The following is a 23,574-nucleotide window of genomic DNA, read 5'->3' as shown; positions in this document are numbered from 1 at the left end:
CTCATGAAGCTGGTTGAGGTAATGCCTAGAGTGTGCAAAGCTGTCATCAAGGCAAAGGGTGGCTACTTTGATTTGTTTTGGTTACTACATGATTTCATATGTGTTATTTCATAGTGTTGACGTCTTCACTATTATTCTACAATGTAGAAAATAGTGAAAATAAAGAAAAACCCTTGAATGAGAAGTGGTGTCCAAACTTTTGACTATTGTGTGTGTGTGTATATATATATATATATATTCACACAAAAAAAAAGTTCAACTGTATATTATGTTACTGTGCAGTAAATAAATAAATATATGTATATTTACTGCACAGTAACATAATATACAGTTGTACCGTAGTTCATACTACAGGAATTGTTATTTTCTTGCCCAGTTAGCTTTAAAGATTTACAGTTGACTTCAGACCCTAACCACAGTCTCTCTCCCCCGTAAGTTAGCTACAGACACAAACATTAACCCTCCTCTCCTCTCCTCTGTAAGTTAGCAACAGACACAGACATTAACCCTCCTCTCCTCTCCTCTGTAAGTTAGCAACAGACACAAACATTAACCCTCCTCTCCTCTCCTCTGTAAGTTAGCAACAGACACAAACATTAACCCTCCTCTCCTCTCCTCTGTAAGTTAGCAACAGACACAAACATTAACCCTCCTCTCCTCTCCTCTGTAAGTTAGCAACAGACACAAACATTAACCCTCCTCTCCTCTCCTCTGTAAGTTAGCTACAGACACAGACATTAACCCTCCTCTCCTCTGTAAAGTTAGCTACAGACACAAACATTAACCCTCCTCTCCTCTCCTCTGTAAATTGGCTACAGACACAGACATTAACCCTCCTTTCCTCTCCCCTGTAAGTTAGCAACAGACACAGACATTAACCCCAGTCTCCTCTGTAAGTTAGCTACAGACACAAACATTAACCCTCCTCTCCTCTCCTCTCCTCTCCTCTCCTCTCCTCTCCTCTCCTCTCCTCTGTAAGTTAGCTACAGACACAGACATTAACCCCAGTCTCCCCCCTCCCTCCCTTTGTCTTGGTCTCTAGGACTTCTCCTATGATGATAATAAGGTGGAGTTCAACGTGGACGCTCCTAACGGAGTGGTGATGGAAGGTTACCTGTTCAAGAGGGCCTCCAATGCCTTCAAGACCTGGAACAGGTGAGATAGAAACACCTGTCCTACACCTCAACTACAACACCTTTCCAGAAATAAGTCTCTCACTGTTGCCGCTTGTTATAGACCCCCCTCTGCCCCCAGCTGTGCCCTGGACACCATATGTGAATTAATTGCCCCCCGTTTATCTTCAGAGTTTGTACTGTTAGCTGACCTAAACTGGGATATGCTTAACACCCCAGCCATCCTACAATCTAAGCTAGATGCCCTCAATCTCACACAAATCATCAAGGAACCTACCAGGTACAACCCTAAATCCGTAAACACGGGCACCCTCATAGATATCATCCTGACCCACCTGCCCTCTAAATACACCACTGCTGTCTTCAACCAGGATCTCAGCGATCACTGCCCATAATGGGTCTTCGGTCAAAAAACCACCCCTCATCACTGTCAAACGCTCCCTAAAACACTTCAGCGACCAGGCCTTTCTAATCGATCTGGCCCGGGTATCCTGGAAGGATATTGACCTCATCCCGTCAGTAGAGGATACCTGGTTATTCTTTAAAAGTGCTTTTCTCACCATCTTAAATAAGCATGCCCCTTTCAAAAAATGTAGAACTAAGAACAGATAGAGCTCTTGGTTCACTCCAGACCTGACTGCCCTTGACCAGCACAAAAACATTCTGTGGCGTTCTGCATTAGCATCGAATAGCCCCCGCGATATGCAACTAAATCCACGATAATCGAGAATTTTAATAGCATCTCCAATCCAAAATTAAATCTAGAATCGGCATCCTATTTCGCAACAAAGCATCCTTCACTCATGCTGCCAAACATACCCTCGGAAAACTGACTATCCTACCGATCCTTGACTTCGGCGATGTCATTTACAAAATAGCCTCCAACACTCTAGTCAGCAAATTGGATTGTGTTATTGACTGTATGTTTTGTTTTACTCCATGTGTAACTCTGTGTGGTTTGTGTCACACGGCTTTGCTTTATCTTGGCCAGGTCGCAGTTGTAAATGAGAACTTGTTCACAACTGGCCTACCTGGTTAAATAAAGGTGAAATAAAAATGTAAAAAACACAACAGTACTGTTTGATTCAGAGTGGTACTTCATCTAACTCGGTCTCCTCTTGTCTCCTCTCCTCCTCTCTAATCCTTTCCTCCCCTCCTCCTCTCTCCTTCCAGACGGTGGTTCTCCATACAGAACAGCCAGCTGGTCTACCAGAAGCGACTTAAGGTAAGAAAAGAACTGGGACTTTTGAAAGGATAGCTATGTAATCCGCCTGAATGCCGGTCTGTTTGTGCCATCATTAGGCTGGTGGCCAATCATCAACAAAGGGGCTTTAGTTATTGAGATTCCCCTACAAACTCATGTTACCCAATATTACAAGCTCTGATATTGCTAACATTTGGAACACAAGTAGTCAGTTGCCTTCCCAACATAAACGAACAGCAGTCGGATATCTTAATGCATCTAGGAAATATAGACCTGTAAAGAGAAAGATAAAATAGGAGGAAATATCAACTATGAATATTTTTGATGAATTTAAACTTTCCAAGTCAAATGTGGTCTCATTCAGTGCTGTTGTATGGTCCTGCCTGACAACAACACATAGTTACACATGTATTACATTCCAGCCAATGAGCCCGTCTTCCTGTAGCTCCTCCCATCTGCCTTCTCGACTCCAAATCCGTTATTTCATCCAAAAATCCAATATGGCTGCCATTATACCATTAAATGGTGGTTTAATCAGCTGTTGTCAGCGCCAGCGTGTATAGGTGAGGACGGAGTCAAGCAGGACGGAGTCAAGCAGGACGGAGTCAAGCAGGACGGAGTCAAGCAGGACGGAGTCAAGCAGGACGGAGTAAAAAATAACATACTTTACTCTGGAAAAATAACCAGTACAATAAATCCACGTAGGGAACTACAAACCCTAACACACAAGACTAACACATAACGGGAACAATCACGTGTAACAGTATAACTTTAGACCGTCCCCTCGCCCATACCCGGGCGCGAACCAGGGACCCTCTGCACACATCAACAACTGACACCCACGAAGCATCGTTACCCATCGCTCCACAAAAGCCGCGGCCCTTGCAGAGCAAAGGGGAACCACTACTTCAAGGTCTCAGAGCAAGTGACGTCACCGATTGAAACGCTATTTAGCGCGCACCACTAACTAAGCTAGCCGTTTCACATCCGTTACACACGCACCAACACATAACGGGAACCAGAGGGTTAAATAGGGAAATAATAATAACTGAATGGGAACCAGGTGTGTACAATCAAGACATAACAAATGGAAAACAGAAACATGGATCGGTGGCAGCCAGAAAGACAGTGACGACGAGCGCCGAACGCCTCCCGAACAAGGAGAGGGAACCAACTTCGGCGGAAGTCGTGACACCAGTTTTAGGTTTTAAATGAGAGACGTCTTTTAGATGTGTGTACTGTACCTATGACCTGTACTCAATACCAATGTTGTGTCATTAAACTAGATGTGTGTACTGTACCTATGACCTGTACTCAATACCAATGTTGTGTCATTAAACTAGATGTGTGTACTGTACCTATGACCTGTACTCAATACCAATGTTGTGTCATTAAACTAGATGTGTGTACTGTACCTATGACCTGTACTCAATACCAATGTTGTGTCATTAAACTAGATGTGTGTACTGTACCTATGACCTGTACTCAATACCAATGTTGTGTCATTAAACTATGTTGGGCATCCAGTAGGCTAATGTTCCTATAGACCCAGTAAGACCAGCAGTAGGCCTGCCATAAATAAACACCATTGTCTGGATATAGCAAAGACAGCAGACTGCTTGGCAGCACCAAATATTCCAAGACATGAAGTCTCTTTGGGAATCAATGAGGCAACTGGGAGGCTCAAACAAAAGACAAGATGAACTCTGGACACCCTCTCCCTAGCTCTACAACTTGTGGAATACCAACTGTGGTATACCTGGACACCCTCTCCCTAGCTCTACAACTTGTGGAATACCAACTGTGGTATACCTGGACACCCTCTCCCTAGCTCTACAACTTGTGGAATACCAACTGTGGTATACCTGGACACCCTCTCCCTAGCTCTACAACTTGTGGTATACCAACTGTGGTATAACTTGTGGCTCCAGGATTGGCCTCTGAAATCACCTCGTTATGAAGAAGTAAGCTTTGATTAATTGCTAGTCCAATACGGCTGCCTGAATCCAACATGACCTTCCACTGATTCACTGGATGTGTGATGCTCGTTAGGATGTTTAATCGCACTCTTCTACTGTTTGGGTTGAGCTGGTGACATTATAGTGGAATCTTCTACTGTTTGGGTTGAGCTGGTGACATTATAGAGGACTCTTCTACTGTTTGGGTTGAGCTGGTGACATTATAGTAGGCTCTTCTACTGTTTGGGTTGAGCTGGTGACGTTATAGTGGACTCTTCTACTGTTTGGGTTGAGCTGCTGACATTATAGTGGACTCTTCTACTGTTTGGGTTGAGCTGCTGACATAATAGTGGACTATTCTACTGTTTGGGTTGAGCTGGTGACATTATAGTGGACTCTTCTACTGTTTGGGTTGAGCTGCTGACATTATAGTGGACTCTTCTACTGTTTGGGTTGAGCTGCTGACATTATAGTGGACTCTTCCGTTGTTTGGGTTGAGCTGGTGACATTATAGTGGACTCTTCTACTGTTTGGGTTGAGCTGGTGACGTTATAGTGGACTCTTCTACTGTTTGGGTTGAGCTGCTGACATTATAGTGGACTCTTCTACTGTTTGGGTTGAGCTGCTGACATTATAGTGGACTCTTCTACTGTTTGGGTTGAGCTGCTGACATTATAGTGGACTCTTCTACTGTTTGGGTTGAGCTGCTGACATTATAGTGGACTCTTCTGCTGTTTGGGTTGAGCTGCTGACATTATAGTGGACTCTTCTGCTGTTTGGGTTGAGCTGGTGACATTACAGTGGATGCAACCAAACATGAGGCCAAGTGCATAAGACAGGTGTTCATTGCTTCCTGGGTGGATCGGAACATTAGCCTGCTGGCCTTACTGAGTCTATAGGAACATTAGCCTGCTGGCCTTACTGAGTCTATATGAACATTAGCCTGCTGGTCTTACTGGGTCTATAGGAACATTAGCCTGCTGGCCTTACTGAGTCTATAGGAACATTAGCCTGCTGGCCTTACTGAGTCTATAGGAACATTAGCCTGCTGGTCTTACTGGGTCTATAGGAACATTAGCCTGCTGGTCTTACTGGGTCTATAGGAACATTAGCCTGCTGGTCTTACTGGGTCTATAGGAACATTAGCCTGCTGGTCTTACTGAGTCTATAGGAACATTAGCCTGCTGTCTCTTACTGAGTCTATAGGAACATTAGCCTGCTGGCCTTACTGAGTCTATAGAAACATTAGCCTGTTGGCCTTACTGGGTCTATAGGAACATTAGCCTGCTGGTCTTACTGAGTGGATAGGAACATTAGCCTGCTGGCCTTACTGGGTCTATAGGAACATTAGCCTGCTGGTCTTACTGGGTCTATAGGAACATTCGCCTGCTGGTCTTACTGGGTCTATAGGAACATTAGCCTGCTGACCTTACTGGGTGGATAGGAACATTAGCCTGCTGGCCTTACTGGGTGGATAGGAACATTAGCCTGCTGGCCTTACTGGGTCTATAGGAACATTAGCCTGCTGACCTTACTGGGTGGATAGGAACAGTAGCCTGCTGACCTTACTGGGTGGATAGGAACATTAGCTTGCTGATCTTACTGGGTGGATAGGAACATTAGCCAAAGCTATTTAGGAGAGATATAACACCTGGCACAAATGATTGTCAAGTTCTGTTTTTCCTGCCGAGGGGTGCCTTATACCTACGCCCAGAGGGGAGTAGTTCACAGTCCGGGTACAGGGGGTGGCTTGGGTCTAAAATGATTTTGTCAGCCTTTACGTAGGGCCCTGACCTTAAAGATCTCATCCAGGCCTGTCTGTTTGACTCCTAGTACCTTGGGGAGGGCCCTGACCTTAAAGATCTCATCCAGGCCTGTCTGTTGGACTCCAAGTAACTTGGGGAGGGCCCTGACCTTAAAGATCTCATCCAGGCCTGTCTGTTGGACTCCAAGTACCTTGGGGAGGGTCCTGACCTTAAAGATCTCATCCAGGCCTGTCTGTTGGACTCCAAGTACCTTGGGGAGGGCCCTGACCTTAAAGATCTCATCCAGGCCTGTCTGTTGGACTCCAAGTACCTTGCTTGCTGTGGTGATATTCCTTCTCAGCCCCAGAACTACAACCACTACTGTTAGCTGTGTAACCTGGTCAGGCCCCAGAACTACAAACACTACTGTTAGCTGTTTAACCTGGTTTAGGCCCCAGAACTACAACCACTACTGTTAGCTGTGTAACCTGGTCAGGCCCCAGAACTACAAACACTACTGTTACAATGCCAACCATATTGGACTTTGGACACCATATTGGATTTTGGACACCATATTGGATTTGAGGCTAAATCCAGGGTGGCCCCAAAGACAATATGTGGTGGCCCCCTGACTAAATTACAAGAGAAGGGGCTGAAGATACTCAGCCAATGAAAGGATGTTGGGTTTTTGTTGACACCGCTCTCAGCCAATGAAAGAATGTTGTGTTTTGATTGACACTGCTCTCTGCCAATAGGATGCCCTGACGGTGGTGGTGGAGGACCTGAGGCTGTGTTCAGTCAAACCTTGCGAGGACGGAGAGAGGAGGTTCTGCTTTGAGGTGGTGTCCCCCACTAAGTAAGTATGTGTGTGTATATGTGTGAATATGATCGTTGTGTGTGTGTGTGTGTGTGTGTGTGTGTGTGTGTGTGTGTGTGTGTGTGTGTGTGTGTGTGTGGGTGAATATGATCTATCGGTGTATGTGTGTGTGTATATGATCGGTGTGTGTGTGGGTGAGTATGATCTATCGGTGTGTGTGTGTGTGTGTGTGTGTGTGTGTGTGTGTGTGTGTGTGTGTGTGTGTGTGTGTGTGTGTGTGTGTGTATATGATCAGTGTGTGTGTGTGGGTGAATATGATCTATCGGTGTATGTGTGTGTGTATATGATCGGTGTGTGTGTGGGTGAGTATGATCTATCGGTGTGTGTGTGTGTGTGTATGTGTGTATGTGTGTGTGTGTGTGTGTGTGTGTGTGTGTGTGTGTGTATATGATCGGTGTGTGTGTGTGGGTGAATATGATCTATCGGTGTATGTGTGTGTGTATATGATTGGTGTGTGTGTGTGGGTGAATATGATCTATCGGTGTGTGTGTGTGTGTATATGATCGGTGTGTATGTGTGTGTCCTCTCCTCACCCTCCTCTCTCCCACTAGGAGCTGTATGCTCCAGGCAGAGTCAGAGAAGTTACGGCAGGCCTGGATCCAAGCTGTACAGGCCTCCATTGCCTCTGCATACAGAGAGATATCAGACAACTACTACATCGAGGTACCGGCCCTGACCTCAACCCTAACCCTAAAATCAATCCTGGCACTAACCCCAAAATTAACCCTGACTCTAACCCTGCCCCTAATCCTAATATTAACCCTGACTAACCTCAACTCTTAATCCTAACCCTAACATTAACCCTGACTAACCTCAACTCTAATCCTAAACCTAACATTAACCCTGACTAACCTCAACTCTAATCCTAACCCTAACATTAACCCTGATTTACCTCAACTCTAATCCTAACATTAACCCTGACTAACCTGAACTCTAATCCTAACCCTAACATTAACCCTGACTAACCTCAACTCTTAATCCTAACCCTAACATTAACCCTGACTAACCTCAACTCTAATCCTAAACCTAACATTAACCCTGACTAACCTCAACTCTAACCCTAACATTAACCCTGACTAACCTCAACTCTAATCCTAACCCTAACATTAACCCTGACTCTAACCTCAACTCTAACCCTAACATTAACCCTGACTAACCTCAACTCTAATCCTAAACCTAACAATAACCCTGACTAACCTCAACTCTAATCCTAACATTAACCCTGACTAACCTCAACTCTAATCCTAACCCTAACATTAACCCTGATTTACCTCAACTCTAATCCTAACATTAACCCTGACTAACCTCAACTCTAATCCTAACCCTAACATTAACCCTGACTCTAACCTCAACTCTAATCCTAACCCTAACATTAAACCTGACTCTAACCTAAACTCTAATCCTAACCCTAACATTAACCCTGACTTACCTCAACTCTAATCCTAACCCCAACATTAACCCTGACTAACCTCAACTCTAATCCTAACCCCAACATTAACCCTGACTAACCTCAACTCTTAATCCTAACCCTAACATTAACCCTGACTAACCTCAACTCTAATCCTAACCCCAACATTAACCCTGACTAACCTCAACTCTTAATCCTAACCCTAACATTAACCCTGACTCTAAAACCTAACCTCAACTCTAATCCTAACCCTAACATTAACCCTGACTCTAACCTCAACTCTAATCCTAACCCTAACATTAACCCTGACTCTAACCTCAACTCTAACCCTAACATTAACCCTGACTCTAACCTCAACTCTAACCCTAACATTAACCCTGACTCTAACCTCAACTCTAATCCTAACATTAACCCTATCCTTAATATTAACACTAACCCTGACCCTAACATGAACCCTACAGAGAGAACGACTTTGAGGTACTAACCCTAACCGTAACATGAACCCTACAGAGAGAACTACATTGAGGTACTGACCCTAACATGAACCCTACAGAGAGAACGACATTGAGGTACTGACCCTAACATGAAACCTATAGAGAGAATGACATTGATTGTTCCATCTGACAGCCTTTAGCTGGGACCCACCCACCAGCTGGCCTAAAGCCTTTAGCTGGGACCCACCCACCAGCTGGCCTAAAGCCTTTAGATGGGACCCACCCACCAGCTGGCCTAAAGCCTTTAGCTGGGACCCACCCACCAGCTGGCCTAAAGCCTTTAGCTGGGACCCACCTGCAGTATAACTAGCTGGCCTAAAGCCTTTAGCTTGGACCCACCTGCAGTATAACTAGCTGGCCTAAAGCCTTTAGCTTGGACCCACCTGCAGTATAACTAGCTGGCCTAAAGCCTTTAGCTTGGACCCACCTGCAGTATAACTAGCTGGCCTAAAGCCTTTAGCTTGGACCCACCTGCAGTATAACTAGCTGGCCTAAAGCCTTTAGCTGGGACCCACCCACCGGCAGTATAACTAGCTGGCCTAAAGCCTTTAGCTGGGACCCACCCACCAGCAGTATAACTAGCTGGCCTAAAGCCTTTAGCTGGGACCCACCGGCAGTATAACTAGCTGGCCTGAAGCCTTTAGCTGGGACCCACCAGCAGTATATCTAGCTGACCTAAAGCCTTTAGCTGGGACCCACCCACCAGCAGTATAACTAGCTGGCCTAACGCCTTTAGCTGGGACCTACCAGCAGTATAACTAGCTGGCCTAAAGCCTATAGCTGGGACCCACCCACCAGCAGTATAACTAGCTGACCTAAAGCCTTTAGCTGGGACCCACCCACCAGCTGTATAACTAGCTGGCCTAATGCCTTTAGCTGGGACCCACCCACCAGCAGTATAACTAGCTGGCCTAAAGCCTTTAGCTGGGACCCACCCACCAGCAGTATAACTAGCTGGCCTAAAGCCTTTAGCTGGGACCCACCCACCAGCAGTATAACTAACCATAACCACCGTTTGTTCTGTCTCTCTCTAGCGTCTGGACAGGACAGCCTCCCCCTCTACCAGCAGTATAGACTCAGCCAGCGAGCCCCGCGGGGAGAAATGGGGGAGAGGGGGTGAGGGCAGGGGGGAGAGCATCCTCCACCGGGTGCAGACCCTCCCGGGTAATGAGCTGTGTTGTGACTGTTCCCAGGCTGCACCATGCTGGGCCTCCATCAACCTGGGAGTCCTGCTCTGCATCGAGTGCTCTGGCATACACAGGTAAACTACACTACCCACAATGCTACAGGTAGGGAATCACTAGACCAGGGGTACTCAACTCTTACCCTACGAGATCCGGAGCCTGCTGATTCTCTGTTCTATCTGATAATGAATTGCACCCACCTGGTGTCCCAGGTCTAAATCAGTCCCCGATTAGAGGGGAACAATGTAAAAACACAGTGGAACTGGCTTCGAGGTCCAGAGTTGAGTTTGAGGGTGCTAGACTACAATACAGACAATGCTACAGTGAACTAGACTAAATTACAACAACCTAAGCACACGTCTATGCATTAAGTGCTCCGGCATACACAGGTAAACTACAGTACCCACAATGCCACAGGTAGGAAACTAAAAACAACACTGGAAACAATTCTCTGCATTAAGGACTTCACGGGAACCTAAATCACGGGTGAGCAATTTACAATGACTGCACCTTGTTTTCTGACTTCAGGCAGCCGTCAACTTTTAACGGATTGACAGGTGTTTACCACACTTCCGTCAGTTCAGTCCTCACCTGTGACACCCCATCTGACAGAGAACAGTCAAACAGCAGCGAGAGACAGGAAGTAGAACAAGTGAAAGATCAGCCAAACAGCAGCGAGAGACAGGAAGTAGAACAAGTGAAAGAACAGTCAAACAGCAGCGAGAGACAGGAAGTAGAACAAGTGAAAGAACAGCCAAACAGCAGCGAGAGACAGGAAGTAGAACAAGTGAAAGAACAGCCAAACAGCAGCGAGAGACAGGAAGTAGAACAAGTGAAAGAACAGTCAAACAGCAGCGAGAGACAGGAAGTAGAACAAGTGAAAGAACAGCCAAACAGCAGCGAGAGACAGGAAGTAGAACAAGTGAAAGAACAGCCAAACAGCAGCGAGAGACAGGAAGTAGAACAAGTGAAAGAAAAGCCAAACAGCAGCGAGAGACAGGAAGTAGAACAAGTGAAAGAACAGCCAAACAGCAGCGAGAGACAGGAAGTAGAACAAGTGAAAGAACAGCCAAACAGCAGCGAGAGACAGGAAGTAGAACAAGTGAAAGAACAGCCAAACAGCAGTGAGAGACAGGAAGTAGAACAGGTGAAAGTGACAGACAGGAAGCAGACTGCAGACATCATCATCACGAGACCTAATCCCGATTTCTGTCACTTCAGACAGTCTGGGGATGACACTTGTCCCTCCATATATTCACAGATTACAGGCTACGCAACACACATACTCTACTCGGAGTTTAGGAAACGCCGCTGTATCTGACCTGTTGTCTTTCTCTCTCTGTGTTGTGTCTTCTACAGGAGTCTGGGGGTTCATTGCTCCAAGGTTCGTTCACTAACACTGGACTCCTGGGAACCAGAGCTACTCAAGGTGAGTTTCTCACTTCCTGCTCTGCATCATCTTCGTGATTAAAGATATGACGTAAATCCTTTCAAAGAAGTTTCTTGGGACTCTGGGAATATCTCTCTTCGTGTTTCGGGGTTATGAAATTCCTCACCTAATCGTTTCTTCTCTGCTATCTTTCTCTCTGTCTCCAGTTGATGTGTGAGCTGGGTAACAATGTGATTAACCACATCTATGAGGGAGCTTGTGAGGAACTGGGAGTGAAGAAACCTGGACCTTCCAGTCCTAGGTGAGCACTGGTCTCCTATTGGCTAGGAGACTCATAAACATGACATATATCGTCTTCCCTCATCTCCTATTGGCTAGGAGACTCCTAAACATGACACATACGGTCTTCCCTCATCTCCTATTGGCTAGGAGACTCATAAACATGACATATATCGTCTTCCCTCATCTCCGTTTGGCTAGGAGACTCCTAAACATGACATATATGGTCTTCCCTCATCTCCTATTGGCTAGGAGACTCCTAAACATGACATATATGGTCTTCCCTCATCTCCTATTGGCTAGGAGACTCCTAAACATGACATATATGGTCTTCCCTCATCTCCTATTGGCTAGGAGACTCCTAAACATGACATATATGGTCTTCCCTCATCTCCTAATGGCTAGGAGACTCCTAAACATGACATATATTGTCTTCCCTGATCTCCTATAGGCTAGGAGACTCCTAAACATGACATATATCGTCTTCCCTCATCTCCTATTGGCTAGGAGACTCCTAAACATGACATATATTGTCTTCCCTGATCTCCTATAGGCTAGGAGACTCCTAAACATGACATATATCGTCTTCCCTCATCTCCTATTGGCTAGGAGACTCCTAAACATGACATATATGGTCTTCCCTCATCTCCTATAGGCTAGGAGACTCCTAAACATGACATATATGGTCTTCCCTCATCTCCTATTGGCTAGGAGACTCCTAAACATGACATATAAGGTCTTCCCTCGTCTCCTATAGGCTAGGAGACTCCTAAACATGACATATATGGTCTTCCCTCATCTCCTATAGGCTAGGAGACTCCTAAACATGACATATATGGTCTTCCCTCATCTCCTATTGGCTAGGAGACTCCTAAACATGACATATACTTTCTTCCCTCGTCTCCTATTGGCTAGGAGACTCCTAAACATGACACATATGGTCTTCCCTCATCTCCTATTGGCTAGGAGACTCCTAAACATGACATATATGGTCTTCCCTCATCTCCTATTGGCTAGGAGACTCCTAAACGTGACACATACGGTCTTCCCTCTCTCTCTCTCTCTCTCTTAGACAAGAGAAGGAGGCGTGGATCAAGGCTAAATATGTGGAGAGGCGTTTCCTGAAGAAGATGAGTGTCAGTGACTCATTGGTGGAAGGCGAGAGGAAGTCCCGCCCCTGGAGCGTGAAGAAGTGTCATCGCCACAACAGCTCCATGCGAGGAGCGCCCAAAACCCGCCGGAAATACCGACACGACCCCGGTTTGATTTCACCAGGAAACCTCTCCGCAGGTGACTAAACTCTCTCTCTCCTCTCCTCTCCTTCTGCAGTTGACTGAATGTTTAAGCCGTGGAAAGCTGTCCTGCATATGTCTTGAAGGACAATACAACTAGCAAAAATATCCATTTAGCTGTCGTGGAAGAGTCTTGAGGAAAGCATGTGATGCTGAACCGTTTGCTCTGTCCGGCTCCATCAGACAGGCAGCAGACTGCAGACGTCGTCACGAGACCCAATCCCAATTTCTGACACTTCAAACAGTCTGGGGATTTAAAACCAGTCCCTCCATATCTTCAAACCCTTGTACTTTATCACTTTTACTTTTGTCAAATAAATAATGAGAGATCCTGTCTGGAAACCTTTTTGTAATATGAGGTGATATTAAGACTCTCTCTCTCTCTCTCTCCTGTATGTCCTCAGCTGCAGCAGCAGCGAAGCTCCGTCGTGACTCTCTGTTTTGTCCTGATGAGATGGACAATCTCTTCTCCTACTTCGACACTGGCAATGGAACCCGCAGTAAGTCTGACCCAGAGTTTCCCGTAGTAAGTGTGGCTCAGAGTTTCCCGTTGTAAGTGTGGCTCAGAGTTTCCCGCAGTAAGTCTGGCCCAGAGTTTCCCGCAGTAAGTCTGACCCAGAGTTTCCCGCAGTAAGTCTGGCTCAGTTTCCCGCAGTAAGTCTGACCCAGAGTTTCCCGCAGTAAGTCTGACCCAGAGTTTCCCGCAGTAAGTCTGACCCAGAGTTTCCCGTAGTAAGTGTGGCTCAGAGTTTCCCGCAGTAAGTCTGACCCAGAGTTTCCCGTAGTAAGTGTGGCTCAGAGTTTCCCGTTGTAAGTGTGGCTCAGAGTTTCACGCAGTAAGTCTGGCCCAGAGTTTCCCACAGTAAGTCTGACCCAGAGTTGCCCGCAGTAAGTCTGGCTCAGTTTCCCGCAGTAAGTCTGACCCAGAGTTTCCCGCAGTAAGTCTGACCCAGAGTTTCCCGTAGTAAGTGTGGCTCAGAGTTCCCGCAGTAAGTCTGACCCAGAGTTTCCCGCAGTAAGTCTGGCTCAGAGTTTCCCGCAGTAAGTCTGTCCCAGTTTCCCGCAGTAAGTGTGGCTCAGAGTTTCCCGCAGTAAATCTGGCTCAGAGTTTCCCGCAGTAAGCCTGCCCCAGAGTTTCCCGCAGTAAGCCTGGCCCAGAGTTTCCCGCAGTAAGTCTGGCCCAGAGTTTCCCGCAGTAAGTTTGGCCCAGAGTTTTCCCGCAGTAAGTCTGGCCCAGAGTTTTCCCGCAGTAAGTCTGGCCCAGAGTTTTCCCGCAGTAAGTCTGGCCCAGAGTTTTCCCGCAGTAAGTCTGGCCCAGAGTTTCCCGCAGTAAGTCTGGCCCAGAGTTCCCCGCAGTAAGTCTGGCCCAGAGTTCCCCGCAGTAAGTCTGACTCAGAGTTTCCCGCAGTAAGTGTGGCTCAGAGTTACCCGCTGTAAGTCTGGCCCAGAGTTTCCCGCAGTAAGTCTGACCCAGAGTTTCCCGCAGTAAGTCTGGCCCAGAGTTTCCCGCAGTAAGTCTGGCCCAGAGTTTCCCGCAGTAAGTCTGGCCAGAGTTCCCCGCAGTAAGTCTGGCCCAGAGTTTCCCGCAGTAAGTGTGGCTCAGAGTTTCCCGCAGTAAGTGTGGCTCAGAGTTTCCCGCAGTAAGTGTGGCTCAGAGTTTCCCGCAGTAAGTGTGGCTCAGAGTTTCCCGCAGTAAGTGTGGCTCAGAGTTTCCCGCAGTAAGTGTGGCTCAGAGTTTCCCGCAGTAAGTCTGACCCAGAGTTTCCCGCAGTAAGTCTGACCCAGAGTTTCCCGCAGTAAGTCTGACCCAGAGTTTCCCGCAGTAAGTCTGGCTCAGAGTTCCCCGCAGTAAGTCTGACCCAGGGTTACCCGCAGTAAGTCTGAACTAGAGTTTCCCGCAATAAGTCTGTCCCAGAGTTTCCCGCAGTAAGTCTGTCCCAGAGTTTCCCGCAGTAACTCTGGCCCAGAGTTTCCCGCAGTAAGACTGACCCAGAGTTATCTATGTGTGGCTGTGGTCTGACACACACTCACCTGCCAACCAGAGAGAACAAACGGGATAATAGATGTTTTGGGACTGGAGATGAGGCTTTAGAAGTAACTGTTGGGGTGGAGATGAGGCTTTAGAAGGAACTGTTGGGGTGGAGATGAGGTTTTAGAAGGAACTGTTGGGGTGGAGATGAGGCTTTAGAAGGAACTGTTGGGGTGGAGATGAGGCTTTAGAAGGAACTGTTGGGGTGGAGATGAGGTTTTAGAAGGAACTGTTGGGGTGGAGATGAGGCTTTAGAAGGGACTGTTGGGATGGAGATGAGGCTTTAGAAGGAACTGTTGGGGTGGAGATGAGGTTTTAGAAGGAACTGTTGGGGTGGAGATGAGGCTTTAGAAGGAACTGTTGGGGTGGAGATGAGGCTTTAGAAGGGACTGTTGGGGTGGAGATGAGGCTTTAGAAGGAACTGTTGGGGTGGAGATGAGGCTTTAGAAGGAACTGTTGGGGTGGAGATGAGGCTTTAGAAGGAACTGTTGGGGTGGAGATGAGGCTTTAGAATGAACTGTTGGGGTGGAGATGAGGCTTTAGAAGGAACTGTTGGGGTGGAGATGAGGCTTTAGAAGGAACTGTTGGGGTGGAGATGAGGCTTTAGAAGGAACTGTTGGGATGGAGATGAGGCTTTAGAAGGAACTGTTGGGGTGGAGATGAGGCTTTAGAAGGAACTGTTGGGGTGGAGATGAGGCTTTAGAAGGAACTGTTGGGATGGAGATGAGGCTTTAGAAGGAACTGTTGGGGTGGAGATGAGGCTTTAGAAGGAACTGTTGGGGTGGAGATGAGGCTTTAGAAGGAACTGTTGGGGTGGAGATGAGGCTTTAGAAGGAACTGTTGGGGTGGAGATGAGGCTTGGTTCTATATGGGGGGATTGGGGTCAGCAGGGTAGATTGGGGTCAGCAGGGTAGATTGGGGTCAGAAGGGTAGATTGGGGTCAGAAGGGTGGATTGGGGTCAGTAGGGTAGATTGGGGTCAGTATGGTAGATTGGGTTCAGTAGGGTGGGTTGGGGTCAGCAGGGTAGATTGGGGTCAGTAGGGTGGATTGGGGTCAGTAGGGTGGATTGGGGTCAGTAGGGTAGATTGGGGTCAGTAGGGTAGATTGGGGTCAGAAGGGTAGATTGGGGTCAGAAGGGGTTTATTTTAGGGATTGAGAGGCTGCCAGAGGATGGTTAGGAGGACTGTTTAGGGGGGTTAGGGTTCGGAGGAGTGTTTAGGGGGGTTAGGGTTAGGAGTGTTTAGGGGGGGTTAGGGTTAGGAGGAGTGTTTAGGGGGGGTTAGGGTTAGGAGGAGTGTTTAGGGATGGTTAGGGTTAGGAGGAGTGTTTAGGGGGGGGTAGGGTTAGGGTTAGGAGGAGTGTTTAGGGGGGGGTTAGGGTTAGGGTTAGGAGGAGTGTTTAGGGGGGGTTAGGGTTAGGGTTAGGAGTGTTTAGGGGGGGGTAGGGTTAGGAGGAGTGTTTAGGGGGGGTTAGGGTTAGGAGGAGTGTTTAGGGGGGGTTAGGGTTAGGAGGAGTGTTTAGGGGGGTTAGGGTTAGGAGGAGTGTTTAGGGGGGGTAGGGTTAGGAGGGGGGGTTAGGGTTAGGAGTGTTTAAGGGGGGTTAGGGTTAGGAGGAGTGTTTAGGGGGGGTTAGGGTTAGGAGGAGTGTTTAGGGGGGGTTAGGAGGAGTGTTTAGGGGGGTTAGGGTTAGGAGGAGTGTTTAGGGGGGTTGGGGTTAGGAGGAGTGTTTAGGGGGGGGTTAGGAGGAGTGTTTAGGGGTGGTTAGGAGGAGTGTTTAGGGGGGTTGGGGTTAGGAGGAGTGTTTAGGGGGGGTTAGGAGGAGTGTTTAGGGGGGGTTAGGAGGAGTGTTTAGGGGGGTGTACCTAGCTGGTGAGGAGACCGGGTTTGGGGCTATAAGGAGGTCTTGTTGTGGAGCTTCAGGGGAGGAGGTGTAGTGACTAACGTGTCCATGGCTTGGCGCTGGTTGGCCCTGCAGGTCTGAGCAGCGACAGTGGGCTGGGAGGCAGTACAGACGGGAGCACAGACATCCTGGTGTTTGGCTCAGTGGTCGACAGTGTCACCGAGGAGGGTAAGTCACTTGAATTTACTGACTGTGATCTGTGGTTGTCAAACCTAGCTATCTGAAGATGAATGTACTGACTATGACTGGTCCACCTAGCTATCTGAAGATGAATGTACTGACTATGACTGGTCCACCTAGCTATCTGAAGATGAATGTACTGACTATGACTGGTCCTCCTAGCTATCTGAAGATGAATGTACTGACTATGACTGGTCCACCTAGCTATCTGAAGATGAATGTACTGACTATGACTGGTCCTCCTAGCTATCTGAAGATGAATGTACTGACTATGACTGGTCCACCTATCTATCTGTAGATGAATGTACTGACTATGACTGTGATATGTGGTGTCCCACCTAGCTATCTGAAGATGAATGTACTGACTATGACTGGTCCACCTATCTATCTGTAGATGAATGTACTGACTATGACTGTGATATGTGGTTGTCCCACCTAGCTATCTGAAGATGAATGTACTGACTATGACTGGTCCACCTAGCTATCTGTAGATGAATGTACTGACTATGACTGGTCCACCGAGCTATCTGAAGCTGAATGTACTGACTATGACTGGTCCACCTAGCTATCTGAAGATGAATGTACTGACTATGACTGGTCCACCTAGCTTTCTAAACGCACGAATTGTAAGTCGCTCTGGACAAGAGCGTCTGCTAAATGGCTAACATGTAAAATTGTGTGTGCACGTCAGAATTTACAGACTGTGTACTTTCAAAGGTTCATCGCTAGTCGTATTTTAGGACTTTGTCAAACTGTAGTAGCCAGACTAACCCTCCTCTCCCTCATTCTCCACCCCCCCTCCCACACTCTCTCCTTCTCCCTCCCTCCCCCTCGCCCCAGTAGAGTGTGAGGGTGAGTCAGAAGAGGAGGAGTCTAGCGGGGAGGTGGAGATAGAGCAGGAGGCGGGATCAGACCCTGAGGAGCCCCTCCCCCCGGGGGCGTTGCTCTACCGGTCGTCACGGCTACACAACCTGCCACTCATGGCCGAGGCGCTGGCGCACGGGGCAGACGTCCACTCTGCCAGCGATGAGGAGGGAAAGACCCCGCTCATACAGGCCGTGACAGGGGTAAGATACACACTATAGATACACACACTATACAGGCCGGGACAGAGGTAAGATACACGCTATAGACGCTATAGGCAGACACTATATACACGGTATAGGCAGGGTTGGACAGAGTGCAGACACACACTATACAGGCCACAGGCGGCTGGTGGCACCTTATTTAGGAAGGACAGGTTTATAGTAATGGCTGGAACAGAATAAATGGAATGGTATCAAATACACGGTTTCCATGGTTTTATTCCAGATGTTATTATGAGTCGTTCTCGCCTCAGCAGCCTGCCTTGATACATATGACACTGTGGTCTGATACGACACTGTGGTCTGATACGACACTGTGGTCCGATAGGACACTGTGGTCCGATACGACACTGTGGTCTGATACGACACTGTGGTCTGATACGACACTGTGGTCTGATACGCCACTGTGGTCTGATAGGACACTGTGGTCTGATAGGACACTGTGGTCCGATACGACACTGTGGTCTGATAGGACACTGTGGTCCGATACGACACTGTGGTCTGATAGGACACTGTGTTCCGATACGACACTGTGTTCCGATACGACACTGTGGTCTGATACGACACTGTGGTCTGATAGGACACTGTGGTCCGATACGACACTGTGGTCTGATAGGACACTGTGTTCCGATACGACACTGTGGTCCGATACGACACTGTGTTCTGATAGGACACTGTGGTCTGATAGGACACTGTGGTCTGATAGGATACTGTGGTCTGATAGGACACTGTGGTCTGATAGGACACTGTGGTCCGATACAACACTGTGTTCTGATAGGACACTGTGCTCTGATACGACACTGTGGTCTGATACGACACTGTGGTCCGATACGACACTGTGGTCCGATACGACACTGTGGTCTGATAGGACACTGTGTTCTAATACGACACTGTGGTCTCTCTCTCTCTCGCTCTTCCCTCCCCATCACTCTCCTCCCCCACCACTCTCTCTCTCCCTCTTCCCTCCCCCACCACTTTCCTCCCCCACCACTCTCTCTCTCCCTCTTCCCTCCTCCATCACTCTCCTCCCCCCCACCACTCTCTCTCTCCCTCTTCCCTCCCCATCACTCTCCTCCCCCCATCACTCTCTCTCTCCCTCTTCCCTCCCCAACACTCTCCTCCCCCCACCACTCTCTCTCTCCCTCTTCCCTCCCCATCACTCTCCTCCCCCCATCACTCTCTCTCTCCCTCTTCCCTCCCCCCACCACTCTCTCTCCCTCTTCCCTCCCCATCACTCTCCTCCCCCCACCACCACTCTCTCTCTCCCTCTTCCCTCCCCCACCACTCTCTCTCTCTCTCTTCCCTCTCCCATCACTCTCCTCCCCCCTCCACTCTCTCTCCCTCTTCCCTCCCCATCACTCTCCTCCCCCCACCACCACTCTCTCTCTCCCTCTTCCCCTCATTCTCTCTCCTCTGTCAGGGCTCTCTGACAGCGTGTGAGTTCCTGCTGCAGAATGGGGCTGATGTGAACCAGAGGGACATGGGGGGGAGAGGACCCCTCCACCACGCTACCTACCTGGGACATACAGGGTGAGAGACATTCATTACCCCTCCACCACACTACCTACCTGGGACATACAGGGTGAGAGACATTCATTACCCCTTCACCACGCTACCTACCTGGGACATACAGGGTGAGAGTCATTCATTACCCCTCCACCACACTACCTCCTTGGGACATACAGGGTGAGAGTCATTCATTACCCCTCCACCACACTACCTCCTTGGGACATACAGGGTGAGAGACATTCATTACCCCTCCACCACACTACCTCCTTGGGACATACAGGGTGAGAGACATTCATTACCCCTCCACCACACTACCTACCTGGGACATACAGGGTGAGAGACATTCATTACCCCTCCACCACACTACCTCCTTGGGACATACAGGGTGAGAGACATTCATTACCCCTCCACCACACTACCTACCTGGGACATACAGGGTGAGAGACATTCATTACCCCTCCACCACACTACCTACCTGGGACATACAGGGTGAGAGACATTCATTAATTTATTCATCCCTAACCCCTATACCACTCTACCTACTTTTTTTTTTTTCAAATCAAATTTTATTTGTAACCTGCTTTGTAAACAACAGTGAAATTCTTACTTACGGGTCGGGTCGTTCCCAACAATGCAGAGAGAAAGAAAATAGAGAATAATCATTTTAAAATAATAACGACAAGGAATTAATCCACAAAGAGTAACAATAACTTACCAGGCTATATACACGGGGGTACCAGGCTATATACACGGGGTACCAGGCTATATACACGGGGTACCAGGCTATATACACGGGGGTACCAGGCTATATACACGGGGGTACCAGGCTATATACACGGGGTACCAGGCTATATACACGGGTCCCAGGCTATATACACGGGGGTACCAGGCTATATACACGGGGTACCAGTACGGAGTTGATGTGCTGCGGAACAAGGTCATTGAGGTAGACGTGTACATATATCTAGTGGGAAAGTGACTCGGCAACAGGATAGATAATAAGCAGTAACAGCAACGTGTGTAATGAGTCCAAATAGTTTGTGCAAAGGGGGTTCAATGCAGATAGTCGGGGTAGCTATTTGGTTAACTATTTAGCAGTCTTGTGGCTTGGGGGTAGAAGCTGTTCAGGGTATTTTTGGTTCCAGACTTGGTGCATCTGTCCCGGATTAGTGTCCCGCTCCCTGAAAGTGGCAGCTCTAGCCTGTTTCTCAGTGCAGATGTTGCCTGTAATCCATGGCTTCTGGTTGGGATATGTACGTACGGTCACTGTGGGAACAACGTCGACGATGCACTTATTAATGAAGCCGGTGACTGATATGGTAAACTCCTCAATGTTATCGAATGAATCCCAGAACATATTTCAGTCTGTGCTAGTGAAACATTCTTGTAGATTAGCATGGGATAAAAAGGAGACATTCCTGTAGATTAGCATGGGATAAAAATGAAACATTCCTGTAGATTAGCATAGGATAAGAAGGAAACATTCCTGTAGATTAGCATGGGATAAGAATGAAACATTCCTGTAGATTAGCATGGGATAAGAAGGAAACATTCCTGTAGATTAGCATGGGATAAAAAGGAAACATTCCTGTAGATTAGCATGGGATAAAAAGGAGGCATTCCTGTAGATTAGCATGGGGTAAAAAGGAGACATTCCTGTAGATTAGCATGGGGTAAAAAGGAGACATTCCTGTAGATTAGCATGGGATAAGAAGGAAACATTCCTGTAGATTAGCATGGGGTAAAAAAGGAAACATTCCTGTAGATTAGCATGGGATAAAAAATGAAACATTCCTGTAGATTAGCATGGGATAAAAAATGAAACATTCCTGTAGATTAGCATGGGGCAAGAAGGAAACATTCCTGTAGATTAGCATGGGGCAAGAAGGAAACATTCCTGTAGATTAGCATGGGGTAAAAATGAGACATTCCTGTAGATTAGCATGGGGTAAAAAAGGAGACATTCCTGTAGATTAGCATGGGGTAAAAATGAGACATTCCTGTAGATTAGCATGGGGTAAAAAGGATACATTCCTGTAGATTAGCATGGGGTAAAAAGGAGACATTCCTGTAGATTAGCATGGGGTAAAAAAGGAGACATTCCTGTAGATTAGCATGGGGTAAAAAGGAGACATTCCTATAGATTAGCATGGGGTAAAAAAGGAGACATTCCTGTAGATTAGCATGGGATAAAAAGGAGACATTCCTGTAGATTAGCATGGGGTAAAAAAGGAGACATTCCTGTAGATTAGCATGGGATAAAAAGGAGACATTCCTGTAGATTAGCATGGGATAAAAAAGGAGACATTCCTGTAGATTATCATGGGATAAAAAATGAAACATTCCTGTAGATTAGCATGGGGTAAAAAAGGAGACATTCCTGTAGATTAGCATGGGGTAAAAAAGGAGACATTCCTGTAGATTAGCATGGGATAAAAAAAAATGGGGGTACAACAGATTTCAGCTTTCCTGCGTTAAAATCACCAACCACGAGAAGCACCTCCTCTGAATGAGCATTTTCTTGTTTGCTTATGGTCCCATTGAGTGCGGTCCCATACAGCTCGTTGAGTGCGGTCCCATACAGCTCGTTGAGTGCGGTCCCATACAGCTCGTTGAGTGCGGTCCCATACAGCTCGTTGAGTGCGGTCCCATACAGCTCGTTGAGTGCGGTCCCATACAGCTCGTTGAGTGCGGTCTTAGTGCCAGCATCGGTTTGTGGCGGTAAATGGACAGCTAGGAAAAATAGAGATGAAAGAAAACCTCTCGGTAAATAGTGTGGTCTGCAGCTTATCATGAGGTATTCTAACTTGGGCAAGCAAAAAGGTCAAAACCTGATCGTCCTGATCATTTGAAATCGTGCACCTGGGACAGAGGGTAAGAGATTCATTCATTCATCCCTAACCCTTACACCACACTACCTACCTGGGACACAGGGTAAGCGATTCATTCATTCATCCCTAACCCTTACACCACACTACCTACCTAGGACACAGGGTAAGATATTCATTCATTCTTCCCTAACCCTTACATCACACTACCTACCTGGGACACAGGGTAAGAGATTCATTCATTCATCCCTAACCCTTACACCACACTACCTACCTGGGACAGAGGGTAAGAGATTCATTCATTCTTCCCTAACCCTTACACCACACTACCTACCTGGGACACAGGGTAAGAGATTCATTCATTCATCCCTAACCCTTACACCACACTACCTACCTGGGACACAGGGTAAGAGATTCATTCATTCATCCCTAACCCTTACACCACACTACCTACCTGGGACACAGGGTAAGACATTCATTCATTCATCCCTAACCCTTACACCACACTACCTACCTGGGACACAGGGTAAGAGATTCATTCATTCTTCCCTAACCCTTACACCACACTACCTACCTGGGACATACAGGGTAAGAGATTAATTAATTCATCCCTAACCCTTACACCACACTACCTACCAGGGACACAGGGTAAGAGATTCATTCATTCATCCCTAACCCTTACACCACACTACCTACCTGGGACACAGGGTAAGACATTCATTCATTCATCCCTAACCCTTACACCACACTACCTACCTGGGACACAGGGTAAGAGATTCATTCATTCTTCCCTAACCCTTACACCACACTACCTACCTGGGACATACAGGGTAAGAGATTAATTAATTCATCCCTAACCCTTACACCACACTACCTACCAGGGACACAGGGTAAGAGATTCATTCATTCATCCCTAACCCTTACACCACACTACCTACCTGGGACACAGGGTAAGAGATTCATTCATTCATCCCTAACCCTTACATCACACTACCTACCTGGGACACAGGGTAAGAGACATTCATTCATTCATCCCTAACCCTTACACCACACTACCTACCTGTGACAGAGGGTAAGAC

The 23,574-nt window shown here is 47.4% G+C and overlaps 1 protein-coding gene across 1 annotated transcript in view; it reads left to right on the top strand.

The window, feature by feature from the left end:
* The window catches only part of LOC139412698 (arf-GAP with coiled-coil, ANK repeat and PH domain-containing protein 3-like), an 82,780-nt gene that overhangs the window by 44,238 nt on the left and 14,968 nt on the right, over window positions 1-23,574 (top strand). The window contains exons 10-21 of the mRNA XM_071159358.1: window positions 1,043-1,155; window positions 2,307-2,358; window positions 6,796-6,896; window positions 7,469-7,580; window positions 9,854-10,080; window positions 11,363-11,432; window positions 11,600-11,694; window positions 12,745-12,962; window positions 13,369-13,465; window positions 16,961-17,061; window positions 17,917-18,140; window positions 19,579-19,688. Of these exons, the coding sequence (XP_071015459.1) occupies window positions 1,043-1,155; window positions 2,307-2,358; window positions 6,796-6,896; window positions 7,469-7,580; window positions 9,854-10,080; window positions 11,363-11,432; window positions 11,600-11,694; window positions 12,745-12,962; window positions 13,369-13,465; window positions 16,961-17,061; window positions 17,917-18,140; window positions 19,579-19,688 (1,520 nt within the window). The remainder of the gene's footprint in view (window positions 1-1,042; window positions 1,156-2,306; window positions 2,359-6,795; window positions 6,897-7,468; window positions 7,581-9,853; window positions 10,081-11,362; window positions 11,433-11,599; window positions 11,695-12,744; window positions 12,963-13,368; window positions 13,466-16,960; window positions 17,062-17,916; window positions 18,141-19,578; window positions 19,689-23,574) is intronic.

The sequence above is a fragment of the Oncorhynchus clarkii genome, chromosome 7 (assembly GCF_045791955.1).
Source record: "Oncorhynchus clarkii lewisi isolate Uvic-CL-2024 chromosome 7, UVic_Ocla_1.0, whole genome shotgun sequence".
Classification (NCBI taxonomy): Eukaryota; Metazoa; Chordata; class Actinopteri; order Salmoniformes; family Salmonidae; genus Oncorhynchus; species Oncorhynchus clarkii.
Note: the sequence above shows the minus strand (reverse complement) of the source record. Positions and strands in the feature narration are given on the sequence as shown.